The 24,664-nt window shown below is 47.2% G+C and overlaps 1 protein-coding gene across 2 annotated transcripts in view; it reads right to left on the minus strand.

Annotated features, from left to right (window-relative positions):
- LOC144668071 (solute carrier family 15 member 2-like) overlaps positions 1–24,664 on the minus strand; it is a 158,743-nt gene that overhangs the window by 50,340 nt on the left and 83,739 nt on the right. For both annotated transcript variants that reach the window (XM_078529841.1, XM_078529840.1), the window contains exons 10-16: positions 24,521–24,603; positions 20,383–20,475; positions 19,164–19,331; positions 16,599–16,687; positions 14,916–14,997; positions 13,551–13,667; positions 6,176–6,346 (exon numbers count right to left, since the gene is read on the minus strand). In XM_078529841.1, coding sequence (XP_078385967.1) covers positions 6,176–6,346; positions 13,551–13,667; positions 14,916–14,997; positions 16,599–16,687; positions 19,164–19,331; positions 20,383–20,475; positions 24,521–24,603 — 803 coding nt within the window. The remainder of the gene's footprint in view (positions 1–6,175; positions 6,347–13,550; positions 13,668–14,915; positions 14,998–16,598; positions 16,688–19,163; positions 19,332–20,382; positions 20,476–24,520; positions 24,604–24,664) is intronic.

The raw sequence follows: 24,664 nt of genomic DNA on the forward strand, positions 1-24,664 counted from the left end.
CACGGCCTCTGGCTGTTCACCCTCCCCCAAAAGAATGTCCTGCAGCTGCACTATGACATCCATGACCCTGGCACCAGGGAGGCAAAATACCATCCTGGATTCCCGCCTACGGCCACAGAAACACCTGTCTGCTCTCCTAACTATGGAATCCCCTACTTCTATAGCACTTCCACTCTTCCTCCTCCACTTCTATGCAGCTGAGCCATCTGTGGTGCCACGAACCTGGCTCTTGCTACAGTCCTCTGAGGAACCATCTCGTTCACCAGCATCCAAAATGGAAAAGAGTTTAGAGAGTGAGATAGCCTCAAGGGATTCCTGCACTACTTGCCTGTTTCTCCTGGATACTCTGGTGGTCACCCATTCCCTCTCTGCCTGTGTACTTCTTAGCTGTGGTGTGATCACCTCTCTAAATGTGCTATCCATGTAATTCTCAGCCTTGTGGATGCACCACAGTGACTCCAGCCGCCGCTCAAGCTCGACAACTCGGAACTCAAGTTTCTGTAGCTGGTGACACTTCCTGCAGATGTAGTCATCAAGGGCACTTTGTGCCTGCACAGCTTCCCACATCCCACAAGATGTACATTCTACTTGGCCAAGCTGCACTGACCTTAAACATTATACAAAACATTTACTATGGTATTTATTTACTAATTTATTCCAATTTACTAACTTAGGGCGGTAGGCAATGGCATAGTGGTATTGTTGCTAGACTGGTAATCCAGAGACCCATGTTCAAATCCCACCATGGCAGATGGTGGAATTTGAATTCAATATAAATCTGGAATTAAATGTCTAATGATGACCATGGAAGTTGTAAAAATCCATCTGGTTCACTAATGCCCTTTAAGGAAGGAAATCTGACATCCTTACCTGGTCTGGCCTACACATGACTCCAGACTCACAGCAATGTGGTTGACTCTTACTCTGAAATAGCCTAGCAAGCCACTCAGTTGTAACAGCCTGCTACAAAGTCACAAAAATGGAATGAAACCTGACGGACCACCCGCCATCGACCTAGGCACCAGAAACGACAACGCAATCAATCTCAGACCTGTCAATGCTGCAAAGTCCTCCTCACTAACACTGGGGGATAGTGCCAAAATTGGAAGAGCTGTCTCATAGACTAGTCAAGCAACTGCCTGATGTAGTCATCCTCACTGAATCATACCTTACAGATAATGTCCCAGACACCGCCGTCACTATCCCTGGGTATGTCCTGTCCCACTGGCAGGGGTGGTGGCGCAGTGGTATACATTCGGGAAGGGGTTGCCCTGGGAGTCCTCAACATCAACTCCGGACCCCATGAAGTCTCATGGCATCAGGTCAAACATGGGCAAGGAAACCTTCTGCTGATTACCAGCTACAGCCCTCCCTCAGCTGATGAACCAGTGCTCCTCCATGTTGAACACCACTTGGAGGAAACACTGAGGATGGCAAGGGCGCAGAATGTACTCTGGGTGGAGGACTTCAATGTCCATCACCAACAGTGGCTCGGTAGCTGGCCGATCCTAAATGACATAGCTGCTAGACTGGGTCTGCAGCAGGTGGTGAGGGAACCAACAAGATGGAAAAACATACCTGACTGCCACAGATGCATCTGTCTATGACAGTATTGGTAGGAGTGACCACCGCATGGTTCTTGTGGAGACGAAGTCCCACCTACACATTGAGGATACCCTCCATCGGCACCACCACCATGCTAAATGGGATTTATTTCAAACAGATCTAGTAACTCAAGGCTGGGAATCCATGAGGCACTCAGAAGCAGCATCAGCAGCAGCAGAATTGCACTCAGCCACAATCTGTAACCTCATGGGCTGGCATATCCCTCATTCTACCATTACCATCAAGCCAGGGGATCAACCCTGCTTCAATGAAGAGTGCAGGAGTGCATGCCAGGAGCAGCACCATGCATACCTTAAAATGAGGTGTCAACCTGGTGAAACTATGACACAGGAATACATGCGTGCCAAACAGCATAAGCAGCAAGTGATAGACAGAGCTAAGCGATCCCACAACAAACGGATCAGATCTAAGCTCTGCAGTCCTGCCACATCACTACAATCTTCAGCCAGAAGTGCCAAGTGGATGATCCATCTCGGCCTCCACCAGAGATCCCCAGCATTATAAATGCCAGTCTTCAGCCAATTCAATTCACTCCTCACGATATCAAGGAATGGCTGAAGGCACAGGATACTGCAAAGGCTATGGGCCCTGACAATATTCCTGCAATAGTACTAAAGGCCTGTGCTCCAGAACTAGCCGCGCCCCTAGCCAAGCTGTTCCAGTACAACTACAACACTGGCATCTACCTGGCCATGTGGAAAATTGCCCAGGTATGTCCTGTACACAAAAAGCAGGGAAAATTCAATCTAGCCAGTTACCGCCCCATCACTCTACTCTCGTTCATCAGTAAAGTAATGGCAGGGCTCATCAACAGTGCTATGAAGCAGCACTTGCTTAGCAATAACCAGCTCACTGACGCCCAGTTTGGGTTCCACCAGGGCCACTCAGCTCCTGACCTCATTACTTGGTTCAAACATGGACAAAACAGCTGAACTCCAGTGGTGAGGTGAGAATGACAGCCCTTGACATCAAGACTGCATTTGACAGAGTGTGGCATCAAGGAGCCCGAGCAAAACTGGAATCAATGGGAGTTAGACTGAAAAATCTCCATTGGTTGGAGTCATACTTAGCACAAAGGTAGATGGTTGTGGTTGTTGGAGGTCAGTCATCTCAGCTCCAGGACATCACCGAAGGAGTTCCTCAGGGTAGTGTCCTCGGCCCAACCATCTTCAGCTGCTTCATCAATGACCTTCTTTCCATTATAAAGTCAGAAGTGGGGATGTTCGCTGATGATTGCGCAATGTTCAGCACCATTCGTGACTCCTCAGATACTGAAGCAGTCCATGTCCAAATGCAGCAAGACCTGGACAATATCCAGGCTTGGGCTGACAAGTGGCAAGAAACATTCATGCCACACAAATGCCAGGCAACGACCATCTCCGACAAGAGAGAGTCCAACCATCGCCCCTTGACATTCAATGGCATTACCATCACTGAATCCCCCCCAATCAACATCCTGGGGGGTACCATTGACCAGAAACTGAACTGGGCTAGCCATATAAATACTGTGGCTAAAAGAGCAGGTCAGAAGATAGGAATCGTGCAATGAGTAACTCACCTCCTGACTCCCTAAAGCCTGTCCGCCATCTACAAGGCACAAGTCAGGAGCGTGATGAAATACTCCCCACTTGCCTGGATGAGTGCAGCTCAAGAAGCTTGACACCATCCAGGACAAAGCAGTCCGCTTGATTTGCACCACACCCACAAACATTTGCTCCCTCCACCACCGACGCATAGTAGCAGCAGTGTGTACTATCTACAAATGCACTGCAGGAATTCACCAAAGCTCCATAGACAGCACCTTCCAAACCCACGACCACTACCATCTAGAAGGACAAGGGCAGCAGACACATGGGAACACCACCACCTGGAATTTCTCCCCCAGGTCACTCACCATCCTGACTTGGAAATATATCGCTATTCCTTCACTGTCGCTGGGTCAAAATCCTGGAACTCTCTTCCTAACAGCACTGTGGATGTACTTACACCACGTGGACTTGAACAGAAGGCAGTTCACCACCACCTTTTTAAGGGCAACTAGGGATGGGCAATAAATGCTGGCCCAGCCAGTGAAGCCCACATCCCATGAATGAATAAAAAAAAAATTATTTTAATTATTTTCTTAATTTATTTGGAATAATTCCTGTGTATACTACAATTTACTGTGTTTAATAAATGCTAGTACCACCCACAATTACAACTAAAAGTTATACATTTCTTAATTACACTGGTATTTTTTTCGGTATTTATTTTAATAATTTTATTTTAACTATTTTATTTTAATTATTTTATGTTATATTTTTTATTTTAAAGTTTTACTTCTTGTTATTTATAGATCTACTTTAACTCCTGTATCCTAAACTGGCTTTTTTGTTGCTTACACCAAGCACTTACCGGCCTCAACTTACTGATTTCCTGTGATGTCACAGTTGTTTTTTCCACTCAGTTTCTTCAGAAGCTGATTTGGTCCCAGTTCCTGACTGCCTCCGCTTGACTCCCAGGTAGGAAAGGCCGTACTCTGATCCCCGGACTCTATTTATGCTGCTCCCGGTTCCCGACTGCCTCTGCTCGGCTCCCAGGTAGGAAAAAAGAGGAGGCTCCCCATCCCCATCCTCAACGATGGGGGAGCCCAGCACGTCTGTGCAAAAGACAAGATTGAAGCATTCTGTTAACTTCAGCCAGAAGTGCCTGGTGGATCTATCTCAGCCCCCTCCTGAGGTCCAAGCATCACAAATGCCAGTCTTCAGCCAATTCGATTCACTCCATGTCATATCAAGAAACAGCTGAAGGCACTGGATACTGAAAAGCCTATGGGCCCCAACAGCATTCCAGCAATAGTACTTAAGACTTGTGCTCTAGAAATAGCTGCACCCTTAGCCAAGCTGTTCCAGTACAGCTACAGCACTGGCATCTACCTTCAATGTGCAGAATTACCCAGGTATGTCCAGTACACAAAAAGCAGGACAAATCCAACCCGGCCAATTACCACCCAATATGTCTACTCTCGATCATCAGTAAAGTGATGGAAGGGGTCATCAACAGTGCTATCAAGTGACCGCTTAGCAATAACCTGCTCACTGATGCTTAGTTTGGGTTCCACCAGGGTCACTCAGCTCATGCCTCATCACAGCCTTAGTCCAAAAGAGCTGAACGCAAGAGGTGATGCAAGAGTGACTGTCATTGACATCAAGGCAGCATTTGACCGAATGCCACAATGGGAATCTTGAAGGGGGGGTGGGTGTCGCAAATTCTCTGCTATTTGGAGTCATACCTAGCACAAAGGAAGATGGTTATAGTTGTTTATGTTTGTTGGAGGTCAATCATCTCAGTCCCAGGACATCACTGCAGGAGTTCCTCAGGGTAGTGTCCTAGACCCAACCATCTTCAGCTGCTTCATTAATGACCAACCATCTATCATAAGGTGAAAAGCGGGAATGTTCGATGATGATTACACAATGTTCAGTGCCCTCCATGAGTCTTCAGAGACTGAAGCAGCCCATGCCCATAAGCAGCAAGACCTGGACAACATTCAGGTTTGGGCTAATAATGGCAAGCAACATTCGCGCCACACAAGTGCTAGGCAAAGAAAATCTTAATACAAGAGAATCTGACAAGAGAATATCTAACCATCGCCCCTTGACATTCAACGGCATTACCATCACTGAATCCCCCACTATCAACATCCTGGGATTTACCATTGACCAGAAACTGAACTGGACCAGCTATAAAAATACTGTGGCTATAAGATAAGATCAGAAGCTAGGAATCCTGTAACGAGTAACTCACCTCCTGACTTCCCAAGGCCTGTCCATCATCAACAAAGCACAAGTCAGGAGTGTGATGGAATACTCTCCACTTGCCTGGATGAGTGCAGCTCCAACAACACTCAAGAAGCTTGACACCATCCAGGACAAAGCAGCCCATTTGATTAGCACCCCATCCACCACCTTAAACATTCACTCCCTCCACCATCGATGCAACAGTGTGTCTACAAGATGCACTGCAACAACTCACCACGGCTTCTTCCAAAACCGTGATCACTACTATCAAGGGCAGTAGATGCATGTGAACACCACCACCTACAAGTTTCCCTCCCAGCCACACACCATCCTGACTTGAAAATATATCACCATTCCTTCACTGTTGCTGGGTCAAAATCCTGGAACACCTTCCTAACAGTACTGTGTGCATACCTACAGCAATGGACTGTAGTGGTTCAGGAAGGTGGCTCACCACTGTTGTGGTATACCTTTAAGGATATGAATATGTCACTGTGTGTGTATATATATATTTATATATATATATATATACACACACAATGTGTTAACCCAATCCCTTATGAGTGATTGCTGCCTTGTGTTTTATATAGCGAATAAGCTCAAGAACTTATATCATTATAAGAACACAACAGCCACCACCATCTTCTCAAGGGCAATTATGGATGGGCAACAAATACTGGCCCAGCCAGTGATGCCCATATCTTGTGAAATAATAAAAAAAAGCTTCATTTTTACCACACCATCTTTACCTGTTATTTCTTCCTGCTCACCTGTTTGACAATAAGTCCCCTGGTTTTGTAATCTCGCACCATGAAGAATGTACTGCCGATCTTTGGGTTCATTGTGACATTTATGTCCACTGGCAGCTGAAGCACTGTACAGTTTACTGGAACGATGTGTAGTGTGAGGGTATCGACGGGCACAAGATAACTGGTGGAAAACTGAAAAGAAACAAGTTACTCAAGGCAATCTGGGAAGCAGGTTGAGATCTTTTTTCTGTGTATAGTCAGCTAAATGTTGGCTGGGCTGGCAACGAGTCGAGTGGTACTGAGCCATTCAACACAGCGCACAGGGTTGTTCCCTTTTGTTCTCAGGGTGTGGCTGATTCTGTAAGGTTATATTATCCATCCCTAGTTGCCCTGTGAAAGTGGTATTTTGGAGTAAGTCACACAGTGTGGGACTAGAGTCACACACAGGCCTAAGCTTTCAGGGGCAGCAGATCTCTTCCTTGAAGGGCATCAATGAAACAGTTAATTCTTTTAACAACAATGCAGCAACTGTCGTTTTTTTTTGGTGTTAGACCACAAATCACTAGATTTATTGAAATCAATTTCACAACATGCCATGGTGAGACTTGACCCCATGACCTTTGAGTTAATCGTCACAGTTGCAACCATTAAATTACTGCCCTCTAATCTGTAAAGAGTTGGGTCACCTCCGCAAGTTGAAAAGGGTGGCTACAATTGCCTTCGACTTCCTCAGTTAAGGAAGGGGAACATCAGTCCAGATTTCTGACTCTGATGACAATTCAGAAACTCTTGTTGGATGGTGATGGTGAGCCTTCTGACATTCACTGTCCAGGGACATCCATACAAAATGGCCACAGGAATGAGGTTTGTATCGATGGTAACTCTGAGGTAATAACTCTTGCCCAATAGCACAAGACAGTGTTTGCTACAGAGCACATTTTTGGAACAAGCTGCCTCAACAATTCCAAAGTGCAGACCGGATACTATTGTTATAAGCAGGTGTTAATTGTTCTCCTTAGTTATAAGTGTAGATATTGGAGTTTTCAATGGATTGGAGTATAAAACATTATCCTGTCTCCTGTCAATCCTGATATGCTGGCCATAGGTCTGAGTGGATAGAGTGTGTGCTTTGAAATCTGGCAGAAACCATTTAACTTTGTTCCTTTGCCTTTTTTGCATTATTTCCTACTCACATTTCTCAGCCTATCTAATCATTTATAGACTGGACAGGCTGGGTTCTTTACTCCAGAAAACAGAAGGCTCATAGGTACTTGATAGAGGCCTTTAAAATTATGGAAGGGTTCAGTAGGGTAGAGAATGGCATAGACAAGATGTTTCTACTTGTGGGAATGTCAAAAACTAGAGGTCATAAATGTGATAGAAACTAATAAATCAAAGAGGAAATTCAGGAGAAACTTCTTTACCCATTGAGTGGTTAGAATGTGGAACTTGCTACCATTTGGGGTGACAATTATTACAAATGCATTTAAGGGAAGTCAGCTAAGTCCACGAGGAGAAATTAGGAATGGAAGGTGAAGTTGATCAGGTGAGGTGAAGTAAGATGAAAAGATGATCTTGTAGAGCTGAATATCCTGTTTCTGTGCAATAAAATTCTATGTAATTTACTATTGGATGTTTCATTGCTCTGATACCAGTCACTAGAAGGCAGTGCTGTCAGCAGACAGCACTGTTGGGCACTTCTGGTCCTCAGTTCAAAGGTTTTTAAAAGTTTTTGACAAACTGTACATTGGTGTTCTTTTTCTATTTGAGGCATTATTTTGTTGAGTAATGTGTGTTATGGGTAAAAAACTTTATTTCTCAAAACCAACCAATTGAGCAATGCATGCAAGGAGGATGATACTATGAGTCAAGACAGCACAGGACAAAGTTCAGACTGAGCAGGATTTCTGCCTGTCCCGCTCCACCTGGCACAGCCGCAAACCATTGCCCAGAGTTAAGGCTCACTGAGTACAAACATAAAGCAAGCCCCTCACCTCTGGGAGGTAATCAAGATGGAGCCCACCAACAGTTTGGTGAGAGATCCAGCAAGGACCTTAAATGAGTGAAACTTCATGAAGATCAGAGCTGAAGGCTCATTAAAGGCTTCAGTCAAGACTGAGGCCTTTAACTGGCAAGTCTCAGGGCCGACTGCAGGTAGAGAAGACAAGGCATTCTCCTCCACTGGAGGCATTCTGGGTCCTTCACAACTGCCCCCTTCCCCCCACCTGACCTCCCAAGGCCTAATGCGATCTTATACATGGCATCTCCAAGAAGCAGTGGTAAGTAAAGTGGAATTAAGAACAATTCATCAGGGGACCTGGAGCTGACCCCACCTCCTCGCCTGCACTTACCAACATTATCCATCAAAATCATACATGGGGCAGAATTTTCTGCCAGTCGGGCGGGGTGGGCCATGCGGGCGCGGGCAGGTGGGCCACCCAGCATAAAATGCAGCTCCCCAGGACAGCGGGAGTGGGTGGGCGGCGGAGGGACTGCTATGACCACCGGGTCCAATGACAACCCAGCAGCCTGTTTAAAAGGCTGCTGCAGCCTTGCAAAGGCTGCGAGTCATGGCCAGTGGAAGGGCTCCCCAGAGCGCTGCTGGTGAGCAGGCCAGGCAGGAGGGTAGGGCAGGGGGCCACTGCGCCCCTTGTTTCTCAGACGATTGCCTTGCTGCCCTCCTCGAGGAGATGGCTGCACGGCGGGAGGTCCTCGTACCCCAGGACAGGAGGAGGAGGCCCCCATGACCAAATGTGCCTGGGAGGAGGTGGCGGAGGTGGTGAGCTCCCGCGACGTGGTGCGGAGCACCTGGATCCAGTGTCGCAAGCGCTTCAACGACCTGTTGCTCTCTGGAAGGGTGAGCACCATGTTGACATTGGTCACTTAACCCAGCAGGTCGGCTTTCCCCCTTCCCCCCACCCCCCCCCAACTCTGAGTGCAGTTACTGCATTGAATCATTGCCGGCATGTGTCCTTCGCTGGGTGGGCCAGCAGATATTGCCCATGCCGAGGTCACCCTGAGAGGGTGATGAAGAGATGGGTTCTGCCCCCGCAGCATGTGTTACACTGAGACCCACATGACTGGTTTGGGGTCAGCCTGGAGGAGCTGCCCCTAGGCGCAGTGCTGGAACTGCAAAACGTGTCCAAGTCAGGGTGATGAGATGCTGGGAGGGGAGCTTCCAAGGTGGCACTGGCACCGATCGATCTGCTGCCCTCTGTGCTCCACGTGCTTGCACCTCCTTGCTTTGCAAGGTTGAACCGTGTGGTGCCAAATGTGATGTCGGCAGCATTTGGCCAACGGGATTGGGGGGGAGGGGGGACAGGCCTGGCATCTTTGAGTGAGTGTTCGGCAGCTGCGGGGTGAGGAGGCACTGGAGCCCTGCAATGTCCCACTCTGATTGGGGTGGGACGGCAGCGAAGAGATTCCAGGTACAAGTTGCACTAACCAATGCTCTTCTCTCCTTTTCAGGAGAAGAATGTTCATAATGCCACCAAGCGGGTGAGGACTGGCAGAGGGCCGGCCCAGTTGGCCATCATTACCAGGTTCGAGCAGGAGGCCCTCGATCTGGAGAGATGCCATGCGCCTAGGTCCACCAATGTCGGTGAGGCTGGGAGGCCATGGGCAGGTATGTTTGCCCAGCACTGAGGTCACCATTAGTATCCCAGCAGCCATGACACTGTTGAATGTTTAGTGATTGAAGTTTGCAACATGGGTTGACCATTGCTTATGGAAGGATGAGCACATAATGATACTAATCAAATGTCCTTGTTCTTCCTTTCAGCAACACCGGATCAGGGCCAGGAGGAGGAGGCACAGGGACCCCCTCTCAAACCTGAGGGTCCTGAAGTCTCTGACCCATCAGCGTCACACCATCCCTGCCAGGCAGGCACCAGCACAGATACTGGCACCTCGGTGAGAATTAGATCATCAGCTAGTATCCCAGGGCACAGTGGTGAGGGCACTTCACAGTCGCTGGAGGAGCTGGCGGAGACGAAAAGTGCCCATGGCGCTAACAGCTGGAGGACTGCAGGGGACCAGGCACATGCTCAGTCGGTTGCTGATGATGTGCCTCTAGAGTCGTCCATGAGGCAGCAAACGCTGGAAGTCCAGAGGGTGTGCAGGAAGATCTGGCAGAGATACATGAGGCTATGCTTGGCTTGGTCTCTGTGGTGGAGGAGCCCACGCAGACCCTCGCCGATGCAATGAGCCTCATGGCCGAGCACAATGCTTCCTCCATGCAGAGAGTGGCGACTCTCATGGCGAGGCTCCTCCAGGAGAACAATCAGGGCTCACATAGGCTCACATAGGCATTGATCTCAGCTGGTCAGTGCCAGTGTGGGAGATGGTCTGGAAACCAAGTTTCCCAGCCCGGTGCCCATCCATCAATGATGAGCAGGGAGTTCCGAAGCGACCTCATGTCGGCGCAGCAACTGCCTGTCGTCTCTGGGGGCTCCTCTCAGGGCGCTCTGGATGAGGGCAGCAGCTCCTCCGCCCCTCTGCCAGTGACCGTTGCATCTGATGAGGCTGTGACGACTGGGGAGATGCCAGCTGTGGAACTGGCCGCTACTTCCCAGGCGGCACAGGCTCCATGGGCCAGAGGACGTCCGCCAAGGTCATCGAGGCCAACAGGACAGCAGGGTCAACAGGCTGTCTCAGATGCCAGTGCCAGCGAGGCGGGAGCACCAAGACATAGCACCCAAAAGCGTAAATTTAAGGCACCTTAGGCACACCACGGGCTTCTCACTGGTGCTTTGGTGTTGCCTGTAATGAGGTCATGATTAGTTGATGTGGGTGTTTAACACCATGTCATTTTGTTTCCTTAAGATCATTTTATTATATCATTAAATTTAGACATGTGACCGTGGCTGAGGGTGACTCTTTTCCTCTGCAGGTGGACGGTTACCCAGGATGTTATGAGTTTGTTGTGTCACATTGAGCTTTATTGACTTGGCCCTTAGCTAATGTTCCAATCCAGGCAGATGTAGCACTCAGGTATTGAATATGGAGCCTACAGCCCAGGCTTTTGTTGGAGGTCCATCTGTGGTGTTCTAGCTGAAGGTTCATTGGATTAAAGCCTTCCAGGTGTCCCTGCCTCCCTGGAGTATCCGCGGGTCAGCGTCTACCCCCTCAGCATGTCCCTGTGCGTGCTCATCCTCGGACTCACTGCTGGACTCATCGTGTGCAGCTGCAGACACTGCGTCTACATCTTCTTTGTCCACAGCATCGCCCCTTTCCAGCACCAGATTGTGGAAAGCGCAGCATGCAACCACTATCAGTGACAAACGATTGGGGGGTACTGGAGTGCGCCCCCTGAACGGTCCAGGCATCAGAAAGCGCATCTTGGGAAGACCGATGGTTCTCTCCACCACAGCCCTTGTGGAGCCGTGGCTCCTAATGTACCGCTGCTCAGCTTCTGTTATTGGATGGTGGAGAGGCGTCATGAGCCACCTTCTGAGGGGATAGCCATTGTCACCCAGCAGCCATCCATCCAGCCGGGCTGGAGCACTGAAGTGCCCCAGCACCTGGGAGTGTCTGAGGATGTAGGCGTTGTGGGAGCTGCCTGGGTACCTTGCACAGACTTGCAGAATCAGCATCCTGTGGTCACACACTATCTGCACGTTCATGGAGTGGAAGCCCTTCCTGTTGACGAAGGCACCGGGCTCACCTGCTGGCGCCTTGATGGCCACATGTGTACAGTCTATAGCACCCTGGACGCGGGGGAAGCCAGCAATGGCCGCGAAGCCTCTGGTTCACTGTGTCTGGTTGGCCTCGTCCCAGCGGAAGTGGATGAAGGTCAATGCCCGTCTGAACAGAGCGTCTGTGACCTGCTTGACGAGTGCAGACAGCTGACTGGGAGACTCCGCAAAGATCACTCGACCCCTGCAAAGAGCCGGAGGCATAGAAGTTGAGGGCAGCTGTGACCTTCAGAGCCACTGGCATGGGGTGCCCACCCACACAGTTAGAGGAGATCTCAGGCCCAATCATCTGACAGAAAAAGTTGACTGTCTCCCTTGAGAGACAGAGCCTCCTTTGGCACTGCACCTCAGACATATTGAGGTAGCTGCATCACTACCTGTAAACCCTGGCAGCAGGATAGTGGCATCTTCTTGGCCCCTTCCGCCTTGGGCTTTCTGTTGGCCCTGCACCCCTTGTGCCTGCACCTCTCCTCCCAAAGGTGGCTCCCCTGAAGGCTGAATGTGCACACCTGGCCTCCTCCCCCTTCTAGCCCTCCCTTCCTCCTCAGAGGAGGTGCCTCCTGTGGAGAGCACAACTCCCATTCCCAGGCTAAGGGAAGGCTTCCTGAAATCTGCAGGCCCCAAAAAGGATTCTTCACTGCAGAGTGCTGACCTGGAGGCTGTTACTCCTGTCCAAGCAGCTGGTGTGAGTTTTGAAGTATTTCTGCTCACACAGGCAAGTCTCAGTAACTTTCAAAAATAAATATCTGACTGAGAACATTCGCAACCCCACTGACCCCTCTTATCCCGCCTTGGATGAGGTTTATACAAATGTGTCCTACCCGCCTGCCTGTTGCACCTGTAAGACATCCTGAAGATCACACGGGCCCCGAAAAATCAGCGTCGGTTGGCGCCTCAAGGGCCTTAAGTGGCCCATTAATTAATGGCGGGTGCACACTGGAGATCATCGCACACCCGCCCACTGAAATATTGCGATAGCGCACAGCAACGTCGGGACGCTCGCCTGTCGTCACCGCACGTCATTTTACGCGTCGGCGGACAGGACCCGCCCACACACGCCAACAGGAAAATTCTGTCCATGATTTCAGGTGGGATGATGGAGCAGAATCCAGCCCTTATGGAAGAGAATTCTTTTGACTCAGTTGGTAGCACTTTGGCCTTTGAGGTTGGTGCTTGAAGCCCCATGCCAGACATTTGAGCACACAATCTAGGCTGACTCTCTAGTGCTGTACTGAGGGAGTGCTGCATGGTCAGAGGTGCCACCTATCATAATGAATCACAAACAAAGGCCCTCTCAGGTGGATGTTAAACATTCCATGGCACTACCCAAAGAAGACCAAGGGAGTTCTCCCTGGTATCCTGGCCAATATTTATCCCTCAATCACCATCACTAAAACAGGTGATCACATTGCTGTTTGTGGAATTTTATGTCCACAAACTGGCAATTATGGTTCCTATATTAGAACAATGACTGCACTTCAAGCATACTTCATTGGCTGTGAAGTACTTTGGGACATCCCGAGGATGTGAAAGAGCCTATATAAATGCAATTTTCTAACTTTCTTTATGCATCGTCCTACTGCTCACTTTGAGGATAAGCATAAGTACTTGAATTATTATTGCGTGGCATCTACCCATCAGTTCTTTTGATGATAATGTTAAATCATTGAACAAGAAGCTGCAACAGAATCCATTCTTACCGTTTGTGAGTCCATTACAATGTGATGGTCTAAGAAGTCAATGTTAACTTGGCAAGTTGCTCCATTAAATATTTTCAATTCAGTCATACCATCCGGGTGAGGCATAACCTGCCACCTCTGTGAAAAAATGTCCTTGTCAAACACCAGAATTTCCAGAGGAATTTGAAGTTTCTACACTACCTGCTGAGAGATGTTCAGTTCTGACCACCTTTTATCACCCTTCTCACTGCAACCTCCTCCACAGCTTGGAATGAACTAGCCCTCCTCTGTTGTTCCTGGCACTAAGTTTGTTTGATGGTAGAAGGGGTTAGGAGTGCCGTTGCTACAAAGGAGCAGATTTCACTTTGCGCCACCGCTGGAATAAGCACATGAATCAATATCTCCCAAAGACGTAGGATTGGCAACTCCATCGTCCTGTGCTCTACTAACCAGCATCAGCTCTTTATATTTAGGCACTGAGTTCATCAAAGGGAAAGCTGACTGCAGCAGGAATTGGAATATTTCCTATTTCAGGCACAAAGGGTCAACATCAAACACCCAAAGTATAGCATGAGCTAGATACAGAGTAAAGCCCCCTCTACACTGTCCCATCAAACACTCTCAGGGCAGGTACAGCACCGAGTTAGATACAGAGTAAAGCTCCCTCTACACTGTTCCCATCAAACACTCCCAGGACAGGTACAGCACGGGGTTAGATACAGAGTAAAGCTCCCTCTACACTGTCCCCATCAAACACTCTCAGGGCAGGTACAGCACCGAGTTAGATACAAAGTAAAGCTCCCTCTACACTGTTCCCATCAAACACTCCCAGGACAGGTACAGCACGGGGTTAGATACAGAGTAAAGCTCCCTCTACACTGTCCCCATCAAACACTCCCAGGGCAGGTACACCATGGAGTTAGATACAGAGTAAAGCTCCCTCTACACCGGCCCCATCAAACACTCCCAGGACAGGTACAGCACGGGGTTAGATAGAGAGTAAAGCTCCCTCTACACTGTCTTCATCAAATACTCCCAGGGCAGGTACAGCACGGGGTTAGGTACAGAGTAAAGCTCCCTCTATACTGTCCCCATCAAACACTCCCAGGACAGGTACAGCACGGGGTTAGATACAGAGTAAAGCTCCCTCTACACTGTCTCCATCAAATACTCCCAGGACAGGTACAGCACGGGTTATTTTGTCTCTCACTATTGTATTTAAGACTAAATGTAGCTTCAGTTAACCTGAACCAATCTGTAGCTACCACCCTCCTCAATCAGTATTAAAATCAACCATGTATAAATATTCTCTCCAAAATGTACAAATAATTAAATGAAAGCTATAGAACAATCTGTAGCTTCCCACTGAATCAAGCCTTGCCTCACCTGAATCTGCACCTGGAGAAGCCCGGTGATACAGAACGCAACAGCAGCTCCCAGCATTCCAACAGACATCCGTGTGACTGGCCTGTAGGGTAGCAGCAAATCAGACAGAGTTAATCATCACAATGAGAGAGAGAGAAAGAGATAGCTAGAGAGAGAAAGAGATAGCTAGAGAGAGAAAGAGAGAGAGAGAGGGTTAATCGTCAGAAAGAGAGAGAGAGAGAGAGTTAATCATCAGAAAAAGAGAGTGTGAATTAAATATCAGAAATTTAAACATCAGAACAAGGGAGATTTACAGGTTGGCATATAATCAAAGAATTTGGGTGGTTTGAACATAGAATAGCATACCCAGGACCGAGTTGCAGGCTGACATCTAATCGAGTCGTTCGGTAGGGATTTATATAGAGTAACAGTTACAAGGGACAGATTACAGGCTGGAATCTAAACAAGTATACAGATAATACATGTTACCATCAGGGCCCCCTGTATTGTTAAAGTGTGACTCACCATTAGGGCCTCTGTTATAGAATCATAAAATGATATAGCCCAGAAGGAGGCCATTCAGTCTATCGTGACTATGCCAGATCTTTGGTCCTGTCATCCATACAAAACATATGAACATAAAAATTATGAGCAGGAGTAGGCCATTCGGCCCCTCGAGCTTGCTCCGCCATTCAATAAGATCATGGCTGATCTGATTGTGGCCTCAACTGTACATTCCACCTATCCCGAAAACCTTTTATCCAGTTAATCCAACTCCCCTGCTCTTTCCCAATAACATTGAAAATTAACTTATCAAGTATGTATCCAATTCCCTTTTGAAAGTTACTGTTGAGTCCGTTTCTGTGGTATAAATCGTATAGTCTAGATTAGAACAACTTGCTGCATAAAATAAATTCTCCTCGTCTCTTTAACACGAGAATCTCTACATCAGGACCCCAGTTAAAGAGACAGTCTCACCTCTGTTCTAGAGGTAGTCTCTCCATCAGCATCCCTGTTTTAGAGGGGATTTTTCATCAAGATCCCTGTTTTGGATTACGTCTCTCCATCAAGATCCCAATTATAGAGGGAGTCTCTCCATCCAGATCCCTGCTATAGACCAAGTGTCTCCATCAGGAACCCTGCTACAGAGGTAGTCTCTCTATGAGGATCCCAGTTATAGAACATGTCTCGCTATCAGAATCCTTATTATAGGCCGATTGCCTCCAACAGGATCCCTGTTGTAGACCGACTCTCTCCATCAAGATCCCTGTTATAGAGTGCGTCTTAGCATCAGAATCCCTATTATAGACTGACTGCCTCCATCAAAATCCCTGTTATAAAGTGAGTCTCACCATCAGGATCCCTGTTATAGACCAACTCTCCCCATCAAGATCCCTGTTATAGAGTGACTCTCACCATCAGAACCTCTGTAATAGAGTGATTCTCATCAATGGGCCTCTTTTGCAACAAGGATTCTCACCACTGGCCTCTGACAACACACAGCCCAGTGAAAGATTCCAAAAGAATCCAGGAGCCCTCGCATCACAACTGAGACATGAATGCATGCGTCTGTGGTTTTTCATTTATTCTCTAAGATGTTTCAGTGGGTTGGATGAGGTGAGTATATTGAACATTCTCGGGAGATATTTCGATGGGCTGGGTAAGGTTAGGTGGACAGGACGAAGCACAGATGGATGTTCTTACTGAATCAGGAGCTTTCTCTTCTCAAATTGAGGATAGATGAACCCTTCAAATAGCGGCAACAGCAACAGCACAAATAAAACGTTCAGGCTCTGGAACAGATTAGAATCATTTTAATAAATGAAGGGACGTGAGTTAGAATAATATCCCTGCTGAGTGCGAGGGCTTGAACCTTTTAGAATAATGGAGTTCTCAGCTCTGCTAACTCTGGGGCATATAACTCTCTTCTTGCTAACTCTGGAGTTCATTTCTCTCTTCCTGTGACCGTGAGGCTCTTGACTCTCTCTCCCTGCTGACCCTGGGGCTCATGCCCTTCTCCTTATGTTTGTGGAAGTCATTTCCCCTTCCCTACCAACTCTGGAGTTCAAATGTCCCTCTCTCTATGACTGTGAAGAGAGAACGAGCCTGTGGAAAATAGTGCCGGAGGCCAACAGATAAAAGTGACGGATCTGAAGGAATCCAAGGGCGCTCCGCAGGGCAGCCTGGATGAGGTAAAATCTGATAAAGAGAAAGGCTTGCTAGGATTCAAGTCGCTAATTTACCAGGACCAGATGAGATGTAAAGCAATGATGCTGATGGAAGCAGGGAAGAAACTGCAGAAACACTGGGCATAATCTTACAATCCTCCTTAGATACAGGGGGCGGCAGAGGACTGGAAAATTGCAAATGTTACACTCTTGTTTTAAACATGGTGAAGGGATAAACTGAGCAACTACAGTCAGTTTAACCAAGGTGGTGGAAAAGCTTTTAGAAACGATAATCCAGGAAAAAATTAACAGTCATGACAAGTGTGGATTAATTAAGGGAAGCTAGCATAGATTAATGAAAGGTAAATCATGTTTGACTCGTGTGATTGAGTTTTTTGATGAGGTAACAGAGAGGGCTGATGAAGGTAATGAGCCTCTGGTTTCATGTAATAAAAACAGATAATGCTGGAAAAACTCGGCAGGTCTGACAGCATCTGTGGAGAGAGAAACAGAGCTAATGTTTCGAGTCCATATGACTCTTCTTCAGAGCTAAGCTTAAGTTTCTCCAGCTTTTTCCGTTTTGATTTCAGATTTCCAGCATCCGCAGTACTTTGCTTTTATATTTGATTTCACGTATGTGGACTTCCAAAAGATTTTTGATAAAGTGCCACCTAATAGGCAAAATTGAAGCCCATGGAATAAAAGGGGCAATGGCAGCATGGATACAAAGTTGGCTGAGTGACAGGAAACAGAGAGTAGCGATGAACAATTATTTTCAGACTGGAGGAAGGCATACAGTGGGGTTCCCCAGGGGTCAGTACTAGGACCACTACTTTTCTTGATCTATACTAATGGCTTAGATTTAGGTGTAAAGGGCACCATTTCAAAATTTGCAGGTGATAGAAAACTTGAAAGTATTATGAAATGTGAGGAGGATAGTGATTGATTTCAAGAGGACACAGACAGGCTGGAATGGCCAGACAGGTGGAAGATGTAATTTGATGCAGAGCAGTGTGAAGTGTTTCATTTTAGTAGCAAAAATGAGGAGAGGTAAAATAAAGGTCACAATTAAAAATGAGGTGCAGGAACAGATATCTGCAGGTATATCTTCACAAATCAATGAAGGTGGCAGGACAAGTTAAGAAAGTGGTTAAAATGGCATACAGGATCCTGGACTTTGTAAATAGAGGCAGAGAGCAAAGAAGTTATAATGAACCTTCATAAAATACTGGTTCAGCCTGAATTGGTGTATTGTGTCCAGTTCTGGGCACTACACTCTAGGAATGGCGTGAAGGCTTTAGAGACGGTGCAGAAAAGATTTACAATGTTAGTTGCAGGGATGAGGGACTTTAGTGGATGAGGGACTTCAGTGGCATGGATAGTTTGGAGAAGCTGGGGCTGTTCTCCTTAGAGGAAAGAAGGTTCAGAGGAGATTTGACAGAGGTGCCCAAAATCATGAGGGGGGGGGCGTTGGCAGAATTGTTAGGGAGAAGCTGTTCCCATTGGCCAAAGGACACTGATATAAGGGGAAGGGCAAAGAAACTGATGGTGAGATGAGGAGAAGCCTTTTTACACAGTGAGTGGTTAGGATCTGGAATGCACTGCCTGAGAGTGTGGTGGAGATAGATTCAATTGCAACTTTCAAAAGGGAATTGGATAAGCACCTGAAGAGAAAAAAAAAAATTACAGGGCTACGGGGAATGGGGAGGGGACCGGGAATACTGAGTTGCTCTTGAAGAGAGCCAACTTGGACACAACAGGCCAAATAGCTTTATTCTGTACTGTAACCATTTTATGGTTTTATAATCCATATTCTCTCCATGTGGTTATGGGTTCATGCTCTTTGCTAGAGCAATCTAAAATGAATCCCACTGTTCCTCGCTCTCCACAATGCCCTGTCCCTTCCCTGTGTAAATACTATTGTATGAGCCATTGCCCATACCCCACTCAGAGGCATTCAGGATGTGAGAGAAGACCCCTTGAGTATGAAGGCCCAACAATCTGTCACCACTTTGAAATGTTGTTCCTGTCCCTGGAATCACTTAAGCCAGCAGCTTAGCTGTGCCCTGTCACTGCTGGAAGATCTGAGCAGGGGCTGTACCTGCAGCTGGTCGGGTTTCAGTCTTATAGATCCCACATTCCTGTCCATCTCTTGGGCCTGAAGTGTCCATCGTGAGCCCTGCTGCTCATAAAGCGCCCAGTACATTGGCAGCAGTGGGTATAATGCCAGCACGCTGTACAGCCGCTTTGCATCATTGATGATCTCTTGCTGAAAAACAGAGAAAGACAAGTAACAAATACAACACTTGCAAATTATTTCTACCTGTTGACCCGTGTCGGGGAAGCAGAGTGGGGCCCAGAGCTGTCAACCCACCAGAATTGCCCTGGAGTCTCCAAAAATTAAAGTCCATTCTCCAGGGCACTGCTGTGGGCAACACTCAGGAGAAAAAAAACCATTGTGTTTAAAGAAAAAATGAATGTTTTGAATATTACTTACAAAGATACCTGAAGTGGGAAAAGGGTTGTTTGGCTAACAGTCAAGAATGAACCAACTCGGTATTGGAGGGTCTGTTCATTTCTGAAGATGATGGAAGATGGGGCTCCCTGTAGATGGACATGTCAGGTGACCAATGGCAATGAAATGGAGGCAGAGTGTCTGACAGCAAGAGGTCATATGATAGCACCTCTAGGAATATGTCCCATCAGAATTGGCAACCCTATTGGGGTCAAGGTCCTTTCTCGAGACCATGTGAGGGACATTCTATGTGTCATGGGTTTGTTCCTCTGTTACACAACTTTGTGTGGCTGTTTCACTAGCAGAATGGGCAGAGGTTTGGATTTCTGTCACCGTTCTTGCCAGACAAGCATTGTAGGGTTATAACAAAGTGAAACATCAACATGTTTAACATCACCATAGATTCTACAAAAGAGCATAGTAAACTCAGAAGAGCGAGGGTGTAAACCTTCCTTGTGGAGCCTGGAGAGAGACAGCACAGCAGGAAACTAAGAAAAAAACTGGGAAACAAAAGGTTGCTTAGTGGCAAACAGTTAGCCAAAAAACTTTATGTAAGAGCCCCTTTACCACCACCACCCCCACTCCCCCACCACCCCCTCCCCCACCCAGCCCCAGCGGAATTTATGGGCTGTTGCAAATGGGGAAGAATTCCAGTAGAACTGGATTCTGCCCCATGGTTCAGTCCCATCTCTACAGCAGAAATCATCCAATCGGTCTATTTCAAGCCAAGAATCTCAAGGCCTATCATTCAATCCATTTCTATGCATGGTACTGTCATGGCAACAGGGAGAACAGAGTTACCTACCTCATATTTCTGGTCAGCCCAGTCCAGCCAATGCTCCTTAGCTCCATCCTTTTTTTTACTCATGTACCATTTGACCTTGTTTATGATGGCACTCTGTTCAACACAAATAGGACAAAGTTTATCTATTCCATAGTGTGAGATACAACACCAGCTGCAACTTCACCCCATCTCACAATGGGTGCCTGACATAATAATTCATTCAGTGATATAATAGGCATGATTCACATAATGTTTATCAAGATGTTTTTGTGCTTATCAATAGTGCTGGGAATAGGACATGGTCAGCTAATGCATGGATTAGCTACTGAGTAAAGCTCCCCCTACACTGTCCCCATCAAACACTCCCAGGACAGGTACAGCACGGGGTTAGATACAGAGTAAAGCTCCCCCTACACTGTCCCCATCAAACACTCCCAGGACAGGTACAGCACAGGGTTAGATTCAGAGTAAAACTCCCTCTACACTGTCTCATCAAACGCCCCTGTGTCCAACAGGTTGATGTGATGCATCTAGTGTGTGGGTGAAGACAGTTAGCATGCTTTCCGCTTTTGTGTGCTAGTTTATTTCTCATTTTCAGCCTACACTGCATGATGGCAGCAATGCGAAAACAAGAGTCAAATGTGCAAGTCCCTCCCTGTCATTACACAGTCTCTCCATCAGCAAGTCTTCAGTTTTGCCTCCTCGTGGCACCACACAGAAACTGGGTCCCTCGCAGCCCCAGGTTAAAACTTCAGAGGAACTCGGAGGCGGTTTGGCCCCCAGTCATTCAGTGTACAAGCCCACCAGCATGTGGACACAGCCTGGCACTCATGAACCAAACTCCCGGCTATTGACACATAGCTCCACTGTCTTGTGGATACCTCGGGAGATTTGAAGACTTATGGAGTAAACCCTGGCAAAAGTTATGGAGTGGAGCCCAAAAGCAGACTGATGAATAAACATGTCATCTTTCTGGCAACTCCTGCGACCAAGCTTTGCCAAACATAATGTTTTGCATTCTTTTGGACTCAAACGAGGAGGTCGAGAGGGGGGATCCCGATGTTTAGGTAGCCCAGGATATCCAAATATTTTGCCCAGGCTTGTGCCCTGGAGAGGACGCTCCAGTATTTCAGCAGAACGTTAACACAACACGGGAGACAGCATCTATGGGTAATAAGCCCAACTCATAGAGAATGGATGCTACGGGCTGTCTCCGATAGTGGGAGGGATCATCGTGTCCCAGTGGTCAGCCACCACACACCTCCAGTCAGATAGCCTTCAACAGTCAGAAGCTGACACCACAGCCCATCAGCTTCAATGTTGCTTGAGGCTTAGAGTCTCTGCTCAACACGTGGACAGAATCCATCGCTCCAGGCAAACAAACAAAACAATAAAGAAGAAAGAAGATGCGAAGTCTTTGATTAGCAAGCTGGAACATCAGGACCATGTGAAAGGGATTGACAGACAACTTGAAGCTGGTCGATAATGTGCACAAGACATCTAAACTTGACATGGAATTTGATAGGCTGAACATTGACATAGCTTCCCCACAAAAGACCAGGCTCACCAAGAGTGGTTCACTGAAAGAAAAATATTACACATTCATCTGGCAGGGGAAGAATTCTGGGAAAACGTGTCTGCAAGTTGTAGGCTTAGCCGTAAGGAACTCATTACTCTCAATGATAGAACCCCCCACAAATGGTTTTCCATGCACCTCTCAACTCAAACAGCGGCAATTAACCTCATGAGTATCTATGCTCCAACACTATGCTCCACTATAGAGGTGAAAGACCAGTTCTCTGAGGAGCCACTGCTATCAGTAGAATCCCTAAGTCAGAACATCTTTACCTACTGGGGGACTTCGACGCAAGAATGGGCATAGACCATGAGGCCTGGCTCTTCTGCCTTGGACATCATGGCCTGGGAACGATAAATGAGAAAGGGCAGAGACTACTTGAGCTTTGCTGCTACCACAAGCTTCTAGTAACTAACATCTTCTTTCAGAACAAATCGAACTACAAGGTGTCCTGGAGACATTAATGATCAAGGAATTAGCACCAGCTGGACCTGATCATCACCAAACGTGACTGTCTGAACAACATTCTCAACACACACAGCTACTACAGCACTGACCGTGATACAGATCATTCCCTGGTGTGCACCAGGGTCGGGATGCAACCCTTGAAGTCTTTTCATTCAAAGCAGAATTTCTGTCCTCATATCAACGCCAGCCATACTGCCTATCCAGATAAAAACCAACAGCTCTATGACTCAATTGAACAGGCGCTCTCTGGCATTTCCACACAGAGTGCAGAAGCGAAATGGAACATACTTTGAGACCCCATCTACAATACCGCACGCTCAACATATGGGAAGCAAGAGCGGGAAAATGCTGATTGGTTTGAGGCTAACATCACTGTGATGGAATCTGTCACAAATAGTGCACTCTCATTAATTACATGAGAGATCCAAGTGTGAAGACTCTGAATGCACTGAGAGCTGCTCAAAGTAAAGTCCAACAGATTGCTAGGTAGTGCGCCCGTGACTACTGGTTACAACTTTGCCAGAATATCCAGGTATCCTTCAACAAGGGAATTCTAGAGACATTTATGATGGAAACAAAAAGGCAGTGGATCCATCAGCAAATAATTGAAAACAAAGGCAGAGGAGATCAACACCAAATGCAAGAAACAGTTGAAGAGGTGGATGGAACACTACTTCCGAGTTGTACTCTAGGGAGAACACTGTCACCGAGGAAGCTCTAGGCCCCATAGAAAGCCTGACGGCAGAGCTGAATGTCGAACCCACAGTGGAAGAGCTTAGCAAAGCTTTTGACTCACTTGCCATGGACAAAGTTCCAGGTGTTGATGCTATATTGTCTGAACTTATCAAGCACAGGAAACTGGCGCTCCTGAAGTACCTGAATGAACTTCCCTGTCTCTGCTGGAGGGTGGAGGCAGTGCCCCAGGATGTGAGTGATGCAAAGATTGTGACCCTATACAAGAACAAGGACAACTAGAGCGATTGCAACGAGTACCAAGGCATCTCCCTGTTGTACGCTGAGGGAAAGGTATTTGCCTATGTTCCCCTTTTCAGGCTACAGATCCTGGCTAAACGCATCTACCCTGAATTCGAATGTGGTTTTAGAACTGGAAGGTCTACAATTGACATGATCTTCTCAGCCTGGCAACTGCAAGAGAAATGCTGTGAACAAAGGAGAGCACTACATATCATCTTCATCGATCTCACTGAGGCATTTGACCATGTGAGCAGAGAAAGCCGTTGAAGCTGTTGAAGAAAGCTGGCTGCCTACTGAAGCTGCTGAATGTGATCTACTCTTGCCATGACATCATGATGGGTACGGTCAGCTATGATGGGACAACATCAGAACACTCTGAGATCCCCAGTGGGGTCAAATAGGGTTGTGTTCTGGCAACAACAGTCTTTGGCATATTCTTCTCTTTGCTGCTGTCATATGCCTTCAGCTCTTCTACACAGGGTGTCTACTTACATTTCCAAACTGACGGAAAGCTGCTCACCTAGCCCACCTGAGATCCTAGAAAACATCAGAGGTTTGCTCTAAGCTGACATTGACGCTGCTGCACGAACATTTCATACTGAGGAACACCTTCAGTGGCAAATGGATAGACCCTCTCACTATTGTAAAGAGTTTAGTTTGACCATCAACATCAGGAGGAAAATGTCATGGTCCAGGATGTTGCCATACCGCTATCTATCAGCACTGACAATGTGTCACTGGAGGTTGTTGATAGCTTCACATATTTAGGCTCTACAATCACTAGCAATCTGACACTTGACGTTAAAATCAACATGCATTGCAAAAGCTGCAGCTGCTATGTCCAAGCTGAGTAGAGAATGTGGAACAGCAACTTGACTGAGAAAACCAAACTGCAAGTCCAGCAAGCCTGCATGCTCAGCGCACTTCCCTACAGTGGTGAGACCTGGACAACATATGCTAGACAGGAGAAAAGGCTGAACAGGTTCCACCTTCACTTTCTCAGATTTATCCTTGGCATCTCTTAGCACCAACTCAGAGGTCCTGGAGCATGGTAATTCCATCAGCATACACTCAGCGAGTCACCACACAGAAAGTGATTCGCCGCACAGACAGTGATGTACCAAATGGTTTGTGACTTACCCATGTGGCAAATAACACTTGGCAGAATAGGTTTCCTGTAGGCGGATAAATCTTGTACGTAGAGGTGCCAAGTGCAAAAATCACTGAAAAACATGACATGTTAGCTCAGGCATGGAGAGCTAATCTCTCAGTAACTCAATCCAA

Source organism: Cetorhinus maximus, chromosome 25 (assembly GCF_964194155.1).
Source record: "Cetorhinus maximus chromosome 25, sCetMax3.hap1.1, whole genome shotgun sequence".
NCBI classification, from domain to species: domain Eukaryota; kingdom Metazoa; phylum Chordata; class Chondrichthyes; order Lamniformes; family Cetorhinidae; genus Cetorhinus; species Cetorhinus maximus.